At 29.3% G+C, this 17,843-nt stretch overlaps 3 protein-coding genes across 3 annotated transcripts; 1 reads left to right on the top strand and 2 right to left on the bottom strand.

The window, feature by feature from the left end:
• Window positions 1-4,721: 4,721 nt before the first annotated feature.
• On the top strand, window positions 4,722-7,209 carry LOC108773745 (delta(3,5)-Delta(2,4)-dienoyl-CoA isomerase, mitochondrial). Its single transcript, XM_018539661.1, has 8 exons — window positions 4,722-4,794; window positions 5,318-5,366; window positions 5,703-5,850; window positions 5,934-6,022; window positions 6,127-6,254; window positions 6,413-6,693; window positions 6,796-6,922; window positions 7,065-7,209. The coding sequence occupies exons 2-8, from the start codon at window positions 5,321-5,323 to the stop codon at window positions 7,161-7,163; spliced, it is 918 nt and encodes a 305-aa protein (XP_018395163.1). The 5' UTR covers window positions 4,722-4,794; window positions 5,318-5,320; the 3' UTR covers window positions 7,164-7,209.
• A 221-nt stretch (window positions 7,210-7,430) lies between these two features.
• LOC108773746 (EF-hand calcium-binding domain-containing protein 2) lies at window positions 7,431-8,737 on the bottom strand. The gene is made up of 5 exons (XM_018539662.1): window positions 8,650-8,737; window positions 8,202-8,318; window positions 7,993-8,113; window positions 7,686-7,896; window positions 7,431-7,553 (listed from the first exon to the last, which is right to left on the bottom strand). The coding sequence occupies exons 1-5, from the start codon at window positions 8,735-8,737 to the stop codon at window positions 7,431-7,433; spliced, it is 660 nt and encodes a 219-aa protein (XP_018395164.1).
• Window positions 8,738-9,100: 363 nt separating this feature from the next.
• Window positions 9,101-17,609, bottom strand: CPSF1 (cleavage and polyadenylation specificity factor subunit 1). The gene is made up of 21 exons (XM_018539634.1): window positions 17,294-17,609; window positions 16,851-17,065; window positions 16,183-16,493; window positions 15,846-16,096; window positions 15,569-15,750; window positions 15,148-15,432; window positions 14,867-15,040; window positions 14,241-14,372; window positions 14,000-14,149; window positions 13,182-13,343; window positions 12,851-13,086; window positions 12,436-12,646; window positions 12,196-12,362; window positions 11,748-11,994; window positions 11,484-11,669; window positions 11,111-11,359; window positions 10,883-11,035; window positions 10,627-10,803; window positions 10,266-10,539; window positions 9,472-9,601; window positions 9,101-9,376 (listed from the first exon to the last, which is right to left on the bottom strand). Exons 1-21 carry the CDS (start codon window positions 17,460-17,462, stop codon window positions 9,190-9,192), a joined length of 4,248 nt encoding a protein of 1,415 aa, XP_018395136.1. The 5' UTR covers window positions 17,463-17,609; the 3' UTR covers window positions 9,101-9,189.
• Between the last annotated feature and the right edge of the window lie 234 nt (window positions 17,610-17,843).

Genomic DNA, 17,843 nt, shown 5'->3' with positions numbered 1-17,843 from the left:
ACATTGAAGAAGATTTAGGAGTAATTCATTTTGATATTGCCATGTGGTAATAATGCAGAGATTATCGTGGGTTAATTGCATTAAAACATAATAGCTATCGCACAGCTGACAGTAATTTAAACTTCTTCAAGTTCCTTTTAAGCCAATGACACCTACAGGTTTTTCGTAGGATGCTACTTCTTTCATCATTTTCTTTTTCCCGGTATTCAGTTCACCATTCTCTCCATAAATATCATCATATTAAGTAGTAACATCCATATAATTATTATTTAATAATACTATTTATCGTTTTTCTTATCTAATACTCTTATAAAAAATTTGGCAAATTTTATGTTATAAAAAATACTGTCACAGTATAAAATTCAAATATGCACATCAGTTTTGCATTAACTTGTTAAAAAGAATCATATTATTTCTATCGATTATACATTATATATTTTTATTGTAATAAAATAAATTATTAATTATGTATTGTATTCATACATTAAACACATAGTTTAATTAATAACAAGTTGCACGTCACCAGTTTGTGCGTCGAAAAACATCTGTTTAATGATCATAAAATAAATAATGTACAAAATAATTACGACCAAAATTTTCGGCAAGATTAAATTTACTATTATTAACACGTTTAAAATCAGTAATAAATTCATATAAAATAAATAATGAATTCACATAAATCATTTTGTTAGTGCACTTGTATCTTTGTTTCTGATTTTATTGTATAACCATTAATAAATGAATTAAAAGTTACATAATCAATAATAGTACGTAAAATGATTTCATAACTAAATAATTTATTTAAAGTATACAGTATATATATTCTGTTTCACTTGAGATGCTCGATCAGAGGTTTAACTAAGTCCGCCGTTGCTCGATGTCGAATATGACGAGACGTCATTAAGATTCTGTACGTCGATTTCAAAACTGACTGACATTTGTTCTTTGTAAGTGTAAGATAGAAAAAGGGCATCACACCCAAGGTTGGTGTTTTTTTTCGTGTAGACATGACAGTTGATAAACTTTGCCATCTACATTCGAGAAACTAAGTATTCTTTAACGCGTCATTATTCGCGCTATTTTAGCGTTCATATAATAGCGTTCAGAATAATTAACACAAGAATAAACGAACGACGATAATAGATTTAGAAATAGAGTAATAATTAGCGTAATACAATACAGCTTCCTGTTCAGTAATATTATAGAAGAATTGCATAAATGATTACGGAGACTCATTTATTAATAATTGTACATTTTTTTATAAGGTAATGCATAATAAATTAAATTAAATTGCGCTATAAATGTTTGCAAGATTTCAGCCTTTATAGGAATTGATAAATTTAATATAAAAGACAAAAGTTCTATTATTTTTTATTATTTTTAAGAATTTTAAAGCAAACTATGCTTACGATGAAAATACAGTAAAATAATTTTACAAATTATCAAAGAAACTGACAGGCGTGAATAAACAATTTCATAATTAATATAAAAACAAATGTAACGAATTACGAATAAATAGCCGATAAAATTATGAAGAGTTTATAGCTGCCGCATCGCAATTACATTTGTTCGAGAATGATGAGCATTGCATTTTATCTTTGGAAGCAATCGCGACTGAGGATCGAAAAATCTCTCCGCTATTCTATATGAGAATCTTAGCTCGTTTACGATAAGTAACTGCCACGTAAAAACTGGACATTCCGCTGGTATTTGTCCTTTTTTCATTCCACCCGTATATTTTCTTCTTCCAACTTTTCATCACTTCGTTTGAAGAGCGATGACATTTCAATCTCCACTAGATGCATAATGTATATAATTCCGAGATACAATCGTCTCTAAATTCTAAAAATATACGTGTTAAACTACATATTTGCAAAGCTATTAAAAGATAATTATTACAAAATTATGTGGTTTAAAATTAAAACGATAATTATTACATCATGAATGCAACACAAAATGATAGAAAATATAATAATTGAAGTAAAATAGATTCTCTCTCTCTCTCTCTCTCTCTCTCTCTCTCTCTCTCTCTTCAAATCTAAGTTTCGAACTTAAAAATATTTAGAATTTTAGGTTTTTGTATCAAATAAACTAAAAACAAAATGTATAGTAGTCCTTTATAAAATTGAATATCTCTTAAATCTCCAAGAAATAAAGAAATCAGACTTTTTAAAATTTTTGAAATTAAAATTGCGCTATCATTGTTCTAATATTTCGAAGTTATGAAATATCATGCATAAATATATAATAAAAAGATTATAATATCGAAGATATTACGATAATCACAATTCACCCTACAGTATAAAAGTTAGAGCAACATTGCTGCAACATTGCATGTTGCAGTAATATTATCAGTTCCCAATAAAAATTACAACAATTATTGACAAAAATTAAATAAAAAAGAGTTTCTAGAAGTCGCACGTGAAAATGATGAGCAAAAATAAAAAAAGATAATATTTTTAAAAAACTTGTTAACTAAATATAATATTTCGAGTTAATATATTTTTACATGTTTCGGCTCAATTTTAAGTATTCTTTAGAGTAAAAATGCGAACGAAAAGAACGTGTAGAAATAGAAATACAGAAGGATGGTTGATATTCCATCTGTCATAGAGAGCTCATTCCAGATTATGAACAATCATTGAATTAATTTTTATTTATCTTGTGACCATAAAAAAATATTTTTTAAATTATATTAAAATTTTAAACGTACATTTTTATATTTATGTATAAAATATTTTTATAAAATAAAATTATATATATATATATATAAAAGAACTTTAGCTGACAGATATATTATATATATATATATAAAGTTAAAGAAAAAATGTATATAAAATCATATATGAGATACAATCACAAAAGATGTGTTTTAAATTTATTTTACAGATAAAGCGCATGATAATCATATTTTATCCTTCTTTATTATTTAGTAAACAATATAGAGATAAATCATATATTATATTATGTGTTTCATGAATAACTCAGAACGTACCCAAAGTATAGACATATATATACCAAAAGTATACAAGTACCTAAAAATACGAATCGGATCGGGTAAAATGATCGGATTGAGTCGGACGTGTCTCGAATATCCGGATACCCGAATTTCAGGATAAAATTCTTGATTTGAAACCCGAAACTATTCAGGACCAAATATTCGATATTGTTTATGCATTAACTTTTGTAATACGTTTGATTCATGATAAATTCTATGATATACACAAATTTGGCTTACACAAAAGAGATATGATATAATAATATAAAAAAGATCTACTTTCTCCACGTTTTAGGAGATATAAAACTATTTTTACTATTTTATTTTTAGATTCCAAGGAACAACTTTTTTCACTAATTTTGTAAGATTCAGAGGGGCCAAAATCATTGTTGACATCAAATGTTAAACAAAGATGAAATAATAATGTATGCGAGCACTGCAAACTTTAAGTGGAACGCACCCCATGTAATTTTGTGAACCAAATTTTGTACTACATGGCAACACTAATTTCATCAAATTTAAAGATTAGTTTTCATGAAGATTGCATATCATTATAATTATACATATTAATATTCATGTGTTAACGAAATCTTAGGAAAAGCTTTATGCGCTTACTTTTTCACTTTTATTTATCTCCAATAGATATTTACGTACATCATCCCTGGCCAAATTTTATAAAAAGAGTTCCCGAGGATTTGAAGGTAATTGAAGAATCTTACATTACCGACAATTGATATAAATTTGCGATTATTAACGTATACAAAAATTTTGTTAATACATTGTTATGTATTCACAATTTTTTATTATATAAATAGTCCATGTATACTTATTATAATATCTTATGTACTGTCGCAAAATTACCTTTTTTTTTTCTTCAGTTATCTCTATTTATTATGTATCAAACTTGGACGATAACATATAAAAATCATAATTAAAAAAATTAAGTTTTATATATATTGAGTTTTAAATGCATATACAAGTTTAATATGTCTATATATTATCAGTTTCTTAATTCACACTTAAGTCGTTAGGCATAGTCTGTTTGTAAATTTAAATAGTCAGACGCTAATAATAAGGCTCTCTGATTGGTTCATGACATCTTGAGTAACACATCTACAGAGTCCGTACACTTAATTATGATCTAAAATTCTAAACCCACGTAAAGCCGGAATCAAACCACGCATTGAAGCATAAAGCCCTTTGTAAAATAGGCTTAAGAGTACGTTCAATACGATGCTGCAAATACTTTAAAACATTTTTTGATTGGTCATTTGAAAAATTCTTTCTTCTGACTGGTCATGCTCGAGCTACGAAGAATGTAGCAAAAGGTTTATAAAGATTGACATTTGATCAATAAGGACAAAAGAATTTTTTATTTTTTATTTTAATTGGTCAAATTTCAATTGTTCAATCTTTAATGTGTATATACAGTGTAGTCTGATGGCTTCTGCAAACTGAACGCGGAAATGCTTGCACGGGGTCTACAATAGAAGTCGTAGAAAATTAATCAATTACAATTGAATGTAAGAAGATTAATTGATTATGATTGATCAATTGTTTATGACTTATTAAGACCCTATAAAAGTTGCGACTTTTATTGTAGACCCCGCATGGCAAAATGCGACGAGGTAACTAATGAACATTTTTAGCAGCTGTAAGCTTATTGGCTACCGCGTCACATTTTGCCGCACGCGGTAAAAATGTTTCCACGTCCAGTCCAGCGTGTAGAGGCAGAGGCCATGATTCCGACTTAATAGTATAGAAGAGAACCATGAAAACGTGGACTATTTTACAAAGTTTGATATACAAAAAGACTTTTAGGTCCAGTTTTTTATTATCCGGTTAACTTATATAGTTAGGCTTAAGCTGATATTTCATCTAATAGGTTTTACTTATAATAATGTCAAAAATGAATTTTAAAGTTATTGGGTAAAACATCAGGTTAAGTTTAACCACAAGTTAACCAGATAATGAAAAACTGGATATTAAGTTCCTAGGCTGCGTTCGAAAACACTACTTGAGCATCCCCGAGTATCATTTTGTCTTTGTTTGATATTCGGATGAACAACAAAGATAAAATGATACTCGGAGGCACTCGGGTAGTATTTTCGAACGTAGCCTTGCATTGTACTAGTGTTTAATTTTCAGTATGACGACGCCCACGTAATGATTCTCACTTTTTATCGAAATATGTAATTGATTAACGTGTACCAGTATCACTGCATATTTGTATATAAATATACTTGCACTTTGTACTTTGTACTTTTTATTTTAGCTTTATACTTTATTGTACTTCATGTCTGTTTGTTGAACACTTAGGACATGGCAATAAATATCGTCAAGAATAGTTTGGGATCATTTGGAAAATGTAAGTTACATAGATACTTAATTACTATCCTTGCCTAATCAGAAGTCACAATATATCAATATTAAAATCATAAATAACTGAAAAGTTATATTTAGTGATAATTTTAGAGTGATTTTAATGTCATAAATTGTATTTCTGTTTAAGTTTTTTTTTTTAAATCTAGTATATTATTTAAAAAATTCTCAATAATATGTAGATTTTTAATTAATTATGTAATCAAATGTTTCTTCTTTGAGTTATTATATTTTTTATATTAAATAATTTTTAAATTTTAGTTATAGAAATCTAGCTATTATGCGATAATTGTATTTATTGTATATATACTGATACTTATAGATTTACAAGCTGCTTCTGCAATGAGATATTCTATGGAGATGTCACCGACATATAAAACGTTAGTGATAACTATCCCAAAACCATTTGTTTACATGGTCAAGCTGAATAGGCCAGAGAAACTAAATGCAATGAACTCAACTATGTGGAAGTAGGTGATCTCTTATCAGTCTTGTCATTTCATTATTGAACTGTAAAAAAACTCTTACATTTTTACAAATTATTTTCATTTAGAGAATTTAAAGAATGTTTTGAGGGATTGTCAATGAATCCAGATTGTAGAGTAATTATCCTGTCAGCTGCTGGCAAGACATTTTGTGCAGGTAAATTAGTAAAATAAATATAACAAGTATTATATACATACCTATTCATTTAATAAAAATACTAAAAAAAATTTATTTTATAATCTCACAATCTGATGTTGCAGGAATTGATTTGCAAGGAGTGATGGAAATGGGTCAAAGTTTAATAGAACACGAGGATATTGCACGCAGATCTAAATTATTGGAGTCTAAAATTAAGGATTATCAAGAGTCATTTACTGCTATAGAAAAGGTAATTTGTTATTCACACAGATAATTAATGTAATTTATAAAGGTATATTAAGTATGATTTGTGCATTTTCTATACATTCTAGTTTTCACCAAGAAAATATTTCGTTATGTCTCTTTAACTTGTATGATCAAATTAACGACACAGAATAATTTTAACAGTGCTCAAAACCTGTGATAGCTGTTGTGCACGGAGCATGCATTGGTGCAGGCATGGACATGATATCCGCAGCTGATATACGTTATGCTTCTTCTAATGCATATTTTCAAATAAAGGAAGTTGATATAGGCATGGCAGCCGATGTAGGTACGCTTCAGAGATTTCCAAAAATTGTAGGATCTGACAGCTTGGTAAGAGAGCTCGTCTATACAGCGCGAAAGTATCCAGCTGCTGAAGCACTAGAAAGTGGGTTCATAAGCCGCATGTTAGATGACGAGGAGAGGTAAGAAAACAAATACACTGAAACAAGAAATAATAAGTTTGTAATGATTGTTCAAATAGAACGATGTGAATTTTAAAAATGACATTTGTATTCTTTATTTAGCTTATTGAATAAATCAATAGAAGTTGCTGAAGATATTGCAAGCAAGAGTCCAGTTGCAGTGCAAGGTTCAAAAATGAGCTTGGTATATTCCAGAGATCATTCTGTCCAAGAGGGATTAGATCATATTGTGAGTACTTTTTTCCTGATTATTCCACCTAAAATGCAATAAAAATTTAGTTATTGTTTACTATAAATAAATAACACATGAAATAATTCCTTATACTTGAAAAGTTGTTTCAATAGTATATTTTTGGTATTTGTTTCCACAGGCAATGCATAATAGGGCAATGCTTCAAAGTGAAGATTTTTTGAATGCAGCTATGGCACAGGCTGTTAAAGGTGACCCTCCAATATTTTCAAAGTTATAAATTATTTTATTCTGGATTTTAATATTCTTGATACTTCCAATGTGTGTTACCATCGATATTTCATATATTATTTATATTAATGTTTTATATTAATGTTAGATTAAAAAAATGGATATATGTATTTTTTGGATATATATTATATATATATTACAAAATATAGAATAACTTTTCTAATCACAGATTTTAACTTTTTTTTTTATATTGATATCATATATCTCCCTTTCATGAAAATTATTTTTACTGAAATAATATATATATATTTCTATGTTAGGTACTATCTCGCTGAAATAAAATTCTTTCCCATTTATGCTTTACAGGCAGCTCTGCCAATTTTGCAGCTTCCATTTCATCCACAATATTATATACATTAATGTTTTCAGGAATTTTTACCTATAATTTTTATATCTTGGATGAAGATCTCAAATGATAAATTTAATAACACGACAAATCTTTCAAATAAAATGTAAACTTTTGTCGAAAGAAATTTTAGCAATATTAGAATAAATCTATATTTTTACACACTATCAGCAAATTGATGTAATGTTCATAATTAATTTTTCCAGTTTCCGTGTCGCAGGCTACAGCCATCATATCGGCCACTTCTTCTTTTGTAAATGGCTCCCCAATTTCCATAATTGATTTTTCTAAATCCTCTTTCATGATATATCCGCGATTTTCAGGATCTAATAATTGAAACGCTTTCAATAATTCTTCTGGTTCTGCTGGTTTGAATCTAGGTACCGAGTAAGTATAAATTATTATATTATCCCTTTCTGATCATGCATTTGCTACTTTTTTTTATAATGGAAAAGATTTTATTTAAACACACTTGCGTTCATTGATTGCCTTGCTCATGTATTCTACAAATCTATTTACTGGTACGCAATTATTTTCAACATCTTCAACTTCTACTTGTATTTCTTGTAACTCAGCTTCTGTGATAACACATCCTGTTAAATAATATAATAAAATTTTAATTGTATCTATTTTATAAAAAATATATATACAATTATTAGAAATTTGTATTGTGAACATTACCTAAAGCTCTAATTATAGTTCCCAAATCTCTAACATCTACCTCTCCACTTCTAGCATTATCAAACACATCAAATGCTTCGTAAAGTCTTCTTTCTAACAATGATGGTTCAACAGCCACTAAGTACATAATACAAAAATTGTTAAATATGATTAAATTAGTACAGACATTAACATTGAAATATACTTACTGTTGTCTTAGAAAATCAAATTTTTTAATTTTTTGAAGGAAATAAAGAATAAAGAATAATTTTCAAGGAACTCTATATGATTAGGTTTCAAGAATTGTTTGATCAATAAGTAATATGAAACCGTAATCTGTGAAATCTTAGTCTATAATAAAACTTTCTCACATAATTATCTTTACATAAATCATATATTTGTTTAAAAAAATTGAGCAATTTTATTTTACATTTGTACATTAATTACAAAATCTTTAACTAGTACGTACATTTTGGACTTTCTCTTCGTAAAGTTAACCGTCTTTCAGTGATACTCTTTCCAGGCGATAATGAGGGCAACGTAGATCGTCGTCTCATTTAGGAAGATATATTTTTACAGTAATGCAAATAATTTCTATTATTTATTTAATTTTGCATAAATTTTAGAGCTTATATATATATATATATATATATATAATATATATATATGGCAAAAAATTTTATTATAAATATATTACCAATTTTTATAAAATATAATAAAATTTGATAAATTATATCTGTATTATTTAATAATAAAAATTATTGTTATTTGATATTAAATTGCAATAATTTAGATGCAATTAATAATATAATATGATACATGAATTAAACAATTGCAGGATATGCTGTGAATATAATTTCAGGATGTACATACATATTCTATAGGGGCCGTATTGCAATATGTATATTGAAATACGGCTATAGTCAAAGGATATCTTACATTATTTAATGTAAAAGTAATACAAAATATAAAAAAATAGATTGGCTACATAAATATAATACAATTGCAATTAAAAATGAGCCGTTTGTCGATCGATCTCGATAATATCTTCGATAATCTCTTGAACTCGCGTTCCAATTTTCTTTGCTAAATCTGCTTTTTCATTGTTCGGTAAGAATAGATAACGCCAAACTAAATCACCATCAATAATGCCTCTTGCCGGGTTTCCTTGATTTCGTATATAACTTTTGTATGTGCTAAATACAAGAAAAAAAAATTCTCAATTACTAATTAAATTAGCAAGTGAAGTAATTAGCAAATATATCTGTATATAATTGTAATTAAAACTTGCCGATAAGCTTTCGGATTCAGGCCCGCAATATGACAGATGTGCGTAACTAGTACATTTTGCAACATAAGCAATCTCCTATATGTTTTTTCTGGAACCGGTAGAATATAACCAAGGCTACCATCCAAGGATGCTAAAATGTTAAAAAAGGATAAATTCGCACATATATATATATATATATATTAGGACCTTGAATAAATTCTCGCTGTTTTTGTCGTGAAAAGTAATGCTTTATTTAAAAAAATAATTTTAAACGTTTAAAAACTGTTGTGTAATCAACTCCTAATGATTTTACAAGTTCAGCTAGCGTCTGACATGAATCTTCATGCAGTAATGCCTCCAATTCTGCTTTATCTTCAACATCAAAATCATTATTTTTGAAGCGTCTAAACCAATCTCTGCATGTTTCCGATAGAGCATGGTTTATACCGTAAGTCTCAACAAGAATTCTGTGTGCTTCAGCTGCAAATTTTCTTTGAATAAAGTAGTGCAATAAAATTCCCCGCAAATACTCTTTTGTTGGCACAAAACTCGACATGTTTAACACTATGAAACAAAAAGTTGTTTACACTTCGGCGAGATGACATACACTGAATTTCAAGCTTGCTTATCGTAGTTTCTTATCGATATGTCTTCAACTACATGCACGCAGTGCAAGTTCTGTTAACACCATATGTTGGAAAACAGCGAGAACTTATTCAAGGTCCTAATATATATATATGTGTAAAGAATATTTAAATATTTAAAATATCCCATTAAAAAGATACACTATTTTTAAAATACATATTTGGACTTACCATACATAGTAACGTGTCTTTTATCAGCACCAGAAAACTGTTTCTTATCATTTGCTGGATCAGTGATCCGACATTTAATACGAAAGAAAGTATTTACTTTTTGTCCAAGATGAAAATCCGCCTTTCTAATTAACTTTTGACCTCCTAAACTTTCTCTGGACTCCGGTTGATACATAAATAAAGCTAAATTACTCTCTCCATCAGCTACAATAAAACCTAAATTTGAATTATCAATTAAATACTCTATTGTGTACACTTCCGCCGGTCTAAAATCCTGTAATAGAATAAATTATGTATTTTAAATGCAAACTTTCATAAATATGTAATTCATGTATATTTAAAATTAGTAAATTATACTCACTCTGCTAACAAGAGAAAGTGTCCTATATTCTTCTTGAAATCTTAGTAAACTAATAGATTTATAAACATCAGCTATTAAAATTAAACTTTTTATACTAAGCATTTGATGAATGTAGATCTGAGTATCGATAAAAGCGACTCCAACTAGATCATTATCTTTCAATTGCCAAATATAAATCTGCAATAAAACAATTTTTAATAATATTTATAAAAGATATAATTCTTATAGAAATAAATCTAAAACAGGGATATAATACTTTTTGACCAACAGCTGACACCAAAAATCCTGATACTTGTGTTATAGCAGTTATAGGTCCCTTTTGTTCCTTTGCATAAATCTGTTTAAATCTATTTTTGGTTAATGGCTGGCCAGGCTCAGGCACTACTTCAATTATATCGAATATGAGTATCTGAAAATTTAAAAAATAAGATTATATTAAAATTGATAAAGCTTAAAGATATTTTTGATAAAATATAGAACTTACTCGTCCTCTGCTTGTAATATCCTCGCCGTAATTATAATTTGTTCCTAATACTATGTAACCTTTCAAACCAGATCTCGTTCCTTCATAAGCCAAAGATACATTCTTTAAGCAAGTGACATGTTCCCATTGATCCAACTCGATTTTTGTGTTGGGAATAGTTTCCCATGAAACTGGAGAAAATAGTACAATGGAAAATTGTTCTTGAGACGGATAAAGAAATCTTTCTAGACGCTCTTCTTCTGTAAATTCCTAATTAATAAAAAAAAACGCATTTATGAATATTAATTTTTAATCACCTTTGATATTTGATAAATAAATATTGATAAATATTCTGAAAAATATCGAAAAATATAACATATTTTTGTGTTAATACTTTGTCTTCGCCATTAAATCTGTAGTAACTTTTCAAAGGTTCAGCTGTGCTTGTTATAACACAGTATGTCTTGCTTTCAAGATGATATGTAACAAAATGAGGAGTGCATCGCAAAGGGACTTTCCTAACTGGCCATGGAGCATCGTACGACAAATGAGTCGGTAAAACACATATCCTTAGTTCTTCCTAGAAAATAACATCTATGTGTCATCTTTTGTTTTATCTTATTATCTTATTATAAAATATACTATGAAAATAACATACCTTTCTATTAAAGTACAGAAAACCTTGAGGACAATTAATATTATTAAAAGGCGCAAAAGATGTAACGGGACCGTCAATGCCCATTGGATGTGTACGTAATTCACCGCGTCCGGTTAAAAATATCCAATGTGGATAATCGCTGCAGATAAATACTCCATTATATCCAGCAATGTTACTAAAGTAACGCATGACACAGATGCGAGTGACGTTTCTGGTCCTTGGAATATCTTCTTCTTTGGGTCTTGGACTGCCAAGGAAATTCAATTAAAAGCATGCTCCATTTTGATGCAAATAACATTTATTTCAATATATTATCAAATGTATATTATTATATATAGTAATTATACATATGTATATATGCTCTATATATAATATATATAAATTATGTTATTTTATATATTAAAAAATATAGAATATGAATATATATGTATATTAGAATTACTCAAACCTTAAACGTCCCGGGATTATTCCATGGTCCAATTTCTTAAACCTCAATTTTAGATATCCTTTTGGATACTTGTAAGCTTGATAAATTTGCAATTCCGAATCGAGACGTACCAAGAGCATCGGCCGATTTCCATGATGTCCAAGAGCAACCATTAGAATTTCACGAACCTACAAAAATAGATATTATGAAAAGCACAAGATTTTTAGAATTTTTACAAAGATACATTTATAGATAAATTACCTGCATATCAGGATGAGGGATCTCATTGATCGGTGCTGACTGCAAAGTTGTAGATTCCATACTGTCGTGTAACACGTACTGGCCATAGCCAAAGTTACGAATAAGGTAAGATAATCGTAAATCAGGTAAGGAATAAATTTCCAGTGTTCCGCTGTCTCTGTATACAAGTAACCAGTATGTAGATTTAATTTCTTGCAAATGCCTTTGCCACCTATAAAAATCCATATAAAAATGTATTAATACATGATTTTTTTAATACCAGAGATGTAGAATGTGCTTAAGAAATATTTAGTCATATATATTTTATTTTTTCAATATTCTAATTTAATAAAAAAAAAGTAGTTAATAAAATATAAAATCTGACCAAACACTTTAGAAAAATATTGTATAATGAATAGCTAAATAAAAATTTTACCAAGGTGATTTCTTAATAGTGCCATCCGATGCTTTTAAATGTGATGGTGCAGGCATTTGGAATGCTGGAGCATCGCCGTACAACAGATCGTCTTCATTGTCGATATTGCTAAGTGTAGACGGTTCCTCTACATTGTATTCTTCTTCAGTATGTTCTTCATCCGCGTTTTCAAGTAATTGCGTTGTAAAAATCCCGCTTACATCTCTATAAGCGCATAATGCCTCTATTTGAGGGCGCTAAACACATACATATTGTATACATGTTAAGAATATTTTATGTATGTGTATGAAACATTTATGTAATATTAATTATAAAATGTGAATAAACTTACAAACAGTAGATTGGCAGCTTGAGCATGCAATCTTGCTGTACCTCTTACTTCTCTAAGTGTCAATAACATCACTTGACCATCTTCCGACAACAATGCTACATATGGATCAGCACAGCTTGCATGTACAATTGGACAGCCAAGATCTATGGGCATATGTTGAATCTGTAATTAATAAAATCAAAATACAAATATAAGTATTATAAAAATACAAATGCAATATCATATATTAAATAATTAAATTAATGAATACATTTCCTCAAAAGGAGACTCATAGATATCTCATTTTAAGAGGTTGATGTTTTCTGTATGTTAAGAGATTACAATTTATTATTGATTAAGGAATGAGAATTTCTGGTTACTAATTCATAAAATGCTAAGTTACCTATCTTCAAACATGATTTTGTATTTGTCTAATTTGATTTTTAGTTATCATCGACCGTATGAAAATGTATATTGATTAGTGTATACTAGTAAAAAATAGTATAACTAGTAAAAAATCGATACCTAATGTTTCCAACTCTAATGGTCATAGAACAGACTTTTGCATAACACATAATGCATAGTGCATAAGAAAATCAATCAATAAAAATGCTTCTCTTCTGTGAAGTGGGAGAAAAGGAAGGATTCTGATTTGTTGATTTGTTTATGCATTATGCGTTATGTGATCTTTACTAGAGAAACTCTATTGTTAGTCTATTTTTCACATTTCCTAGGAAGACTAGATAATATAAAAAGCAATGGTACTATAACTCTTTGAAATCGGAATAAGATAATAATAATAATAATAATAATAAAAAGAATTAACATTATATACATACTTGTTCGATGCCTTGCAAAAGACGGACTCCCATTTGAGTAACTTGTACAATATATCGATTAGCACCAAGATTACCGGCAAATATTGTACTCCCCTGGGTACTGAATCCACTCTGATCTACCTCATTAATCTCTTGACCAGTTTGCAGAACCTATAAATAAATTGTATCATAAATTAGGGCTTAATTATCATCCATAGAAAAGATATGTAAAGCGATATTTATTATATTGAAAGTATTATACCATAGTTGAATCTTCTTGACTTAATATCAAAAAAGCATGAGATCCCTCTTCCGTTCTGATTTCATCGTTGTTTAAGATACCAATAACAGTCCACATATCTTCACAGCCAGGCAATTGAAATGTTGTTACAACCTGTTTTTATTAAAAAGATTTATCAGACTATAATTATACTTTTGTTAAAATGGTGTTATTTAATTCGCGCGCGGTCACACACACACAAGTTTAATTTCAATAATAGATAATTATAAACTTTCTCTGATTAAAAAATCTTTCTCTGATCAATTTAAAATTAATTGTATTTTTCTAAAAATGTACACAAGTATAAATTTTATATTAATCAATAAATGTTTTTGTCCTAATTAAAGTAGCATTATTAGCTTTATTTAAACAAAATATTCAAGATATTAAAAAAAAAATATATAATATTTTAATTTTATCGGCAAACAGTACATTAAAATTTAAAATGTGAATTGTGTAAAACATAATATATAAATAAGTTATTAGAAAACACGGTTGTGTACGCGCACGCGCACACACATCATATACTTATGATTCCCAACTCTGTATAACTTTATACAAACTGTTGAATTACTATCATCTAATATTATCAATCTCGTATCATTTACCTGAGGGCGTATAGAACGTTGCAATACACAAAGTGCACCGTTTTTACCATATCCGGATGTCGTCACAAGTTCTACATCGGGATCTTGATTTTGCAGAAATTCTTCTGACAGGAAAGCTGGTTCTCCCATAGAAATATTTCCACACGGTCCAATATTTAATAAACTGTCACATACCTATGAGTAAAAAATTAATTATAAAGAATAGCACACAGAATAAATAAACAATTATTGAAATTAATATAAAACAGAGGATAATATAGAATAGGAAAACTTGCCAATACCTCAAAAATATATGAAGTAATTTGAATAGATGTATGAGTTTCACTGCCATACACTTCCAGTTCTTCTGGATCTTTGATATCTAATACATCTGATGCCATCCAATCACCAAGAAAATCTTGTTTCGTTTTCTTAGCTGGAGTTTCTTCGCTCTCATTTTCTTCAATAATGATCTCATTGTCATTCAAATTTTTCAAAGTTTCTGGCTCCTTCTCCGTGAATCGTAAAAGTAATGAATTACCAAGTCGAGAACCAAGGAAAAGATAATTATCCTCACACATACATACCTAAAACATAACAACAAAATGTAACAAGCACATAACATGATGTCGAAAATATAAATACATATCGTCGAAAAAATAAATATTTCACTCATGTATGCATGCATGCACAGTGATTAAAAAATCAAATACAAATGCTTACACATGATGTTAATACACTAGCAGCAGCCTTGTCAAAATGAAATCCACGTACAGATCGCATACTATCGGCAAAAAGGGACAGAACATAAAGTTCGCCACTTTTCAAAGAAATAACTAAACGATCTGTAGATATAAATGCTACCTGCGATCCTTCTAAACTCATTTTTACTCCTTCCTGTGGCTCTGTAGAAATAAAAGTAAAAAAAATGTATTTAATAATAAATACAAGGACATCATAAATCATACATAATATCAGGAATATTAGAAATTTTACTTACTTAATGGAAAATTTGTACTTGTGTCTGCTAAACAGTTTAATGATACTCCATAAGGTGGTATACTTTGATTCAAATAAATAAGTGAGTTAACTGCCATTATCAGGGTACCACCTAAGGGTTTTTTTACAGGTACAGCTTGATAACAGTCAAATGGTAAATTAGAGACAGACCAAATAATAGGATGAACCCTTTGCTGAATATTTAAAGATATTGCAACCATTGCACAAGTATCTTGTCTTACTGCAATACGTCTGTATAAATCGAAATAGTCCATAAAAATTGATGGACATATAATCTCTCTTGTTAATTTTGTAAATATAATAAAACTTATCCTTACCCTGAAAATGTTCTTACTGGCTCGTATAAAATTAATAACGTAGGTTCGTAATAACCATGTAGAAATTGTAAATCTATCACATTATCCATCTTCTCCTCCAGAGTTTTCAATACTATCATATATGATGATAATATCGGAGCCTTATTAGTAGATGTTAATTTTGCACTTTCGAGTAAGTCACCATCATCAAGACTAGGATCCTTACGAAAGGGTAATACAACTAATTTTCTACCGAATATCAGCATTACTGCACACCTTCCCTCAGGATCTACTCTTACTATTGGTATATGATGATGATTTGTCCATCCATCCTAGGAAAATAAAATATAAGTTGAAAGTTTGAGATATTTGCAGTACAAACTAAAAATAAAATTTGAGGTAACTCATATAGTTTAATGTTAGAGCAGTTACTTATCAAACAAAAAAATTTGGTTTAATTCTTAAAATTGTAATTAAATAATACTAAAAATTTTAATTGGAGAACATTATGATTAAAACAAAATATCCAAAACACAAATTTAATTTCAATGTGACTGAGATAAAACAGATTATGATATTTTATTTTTTACAGAACAGAAAAAACTTCTAAATATGAATAACAGCTCTAAAAACAAAGCTTGATTTTCAGAATAGAAAACTAAAAAGCTCTTTTCTATAAAAATTGCAACCTTTATTTCTTCTTCTTCAAAGTAATGCAACGACACAGTTCTTAGATCATGGACATCCTGATCATATTCGACAACAGATAGCTTTGCATCACGAAAGCTAAGCAGCAAAGAATCCCTTTGAGATCCAATGAGATGAACGGCCTGCATGGACATGATGTTTCCATGTAAAGTATACTGTGCCAAGCACTCCAGCTTCATTTTAGGAGGGCGTGTTTCTGCAAGAAAAGAATGTATTATAAGAAATAAAACTAAGATCTTCCCGTCGGGGCTGTGTGGCTTCGCGGCAACCCGGTGGCTTGCTAACGTGAACTACTACTCGGCCTCGAGTCCCGCGTTCGAGCGTTCGACATTATTTCTCGGCCCAGCTCTTGCAGTATATCTATTCTTTTATTTAATATATTAAAATGTCAATAGTGTTTCAAGAAATTAAAATAAAAAAGTACCTGTGTATTTTTCTCTTCTTGTCATGTCGACATCAGGAATCAAACGAAACACTCGTATAACATTTGCGCCGGCAACAACGAGACATTTCTCGTTGCGGTTGAAAAAGTGGCATGTGATTGCGTGCTCGACTCCAGTTGCGGGATGGGTACTTTTGCATATTGAATACATGGCTGGGCGTCACCAAATCGCACCGATGCAAACTATCCCGGATATATGTCCGGGGAGGATAATTATTTCACAGATTAACCGTAGAAATTATGAAAATTAACATGCACGATGTAACATCAGTAACATGTCGTGTCGTTAGTCTTAAGAAAGGTTAGGTCGCAGTTTAAACAGAGGTTTGTTCTTTATTTCTGACCGGCGTGCAGACAGTTCAAACAATACAGGAATAAAGAACAGACCTTATATTCTAGTGCTCGCTGAAAAATGAGCGGCGTCGAACGTCATCATGAAAATGCACCTTCTTCTAAAATAGAGTCGCAAATTCAGGGTTGCCACAAATTTTTCATCCTAAAATTTCCTGACATTTTCCTGATTTTACTGACA

Source organism: Cyphomyrmex costatus, unplaced genomic scaffold (assembly GCF_001594065.2).
Source record: "Cyphomyrmex costatus isolate MS0001 unplaced genomic scaffold, Ccosl1.0 scaffold219, whole genome shotgun sequence".
NCBI lineage: Eukaryota > Metazoa > Arthropoda > Insecta > Hymenoptera > Formicidae > Cyphomyrmex > Cyphomyrmex costatus.
Note: the sequence above shows the minus strand (reverse complement) of the source record. Positions and strands in the feature narration are given on the sequence as shown.

Bases quoted from the DNA above. Each gene is read 5' to 3' on its own strand.
- LOC108773745 (XM_018539661.1), top strand. From the start codon at position 5,321: ATGGCAATAAATATCGTCAAGAATAGTTTGGGATCATTTGGAAAAT. The intron at 5,367-5,702 runs GTAAGTTACATA...TGATACTTATAG, and splicing joins TTTGGGATCATTTGGAAAAT to ATTTACAAGCTGCTTCTGCA. The intron at 5,851-5,933 runs GTAGGTGATCTC...ATTTTCATTTAG, and splicing joins ATGAACTCAACTATGTGGAA to AGAATTTAAAGAATGTTTTG.
- LOC108773746 (XM_018539662.1), bottom strand. From the start codon at position 8,737: ATGAGACGACGATCTACGTTGCCCTCATTATCGCCTGGAAAGAGTATC. The intron at 8,319-8,649 runs GTACGTACTAGT...TTATGTACTTAG, and splicing joins ACGAAGAGAAAGTCCAAAAT to TGGCTGTTGAACCATCATTG. The intron at 8,114-8,201 runs GTAATGTTCACA...ATTATTTAACAG, and splicing joins AACTATAATTAGAGCTTTAG to GATGTGTTATCACAGAAGCT.
- CPSF1 (XM_018539634.1), bottom strand. From the start codon at position 17,462: ATGTATTCAATATGCAAAAGTACCCATCCCGCAACTGGAGTCGAGCAC. The intron at 16,494-16,850 runs GTTGCAATTTTT...TTATTTTCCTAG, and splicing joins TTGAAGAAGAAGAAATAAAG to GATGGATGGACAAATCATCA. The intron at 12,647-12,850 runs GTAAAATTTTTA...GGATTTTTATAG, and splicing joins ACTATTAAGAAATCACCTTG to GTGGCAAAGGCATTTGCAAG.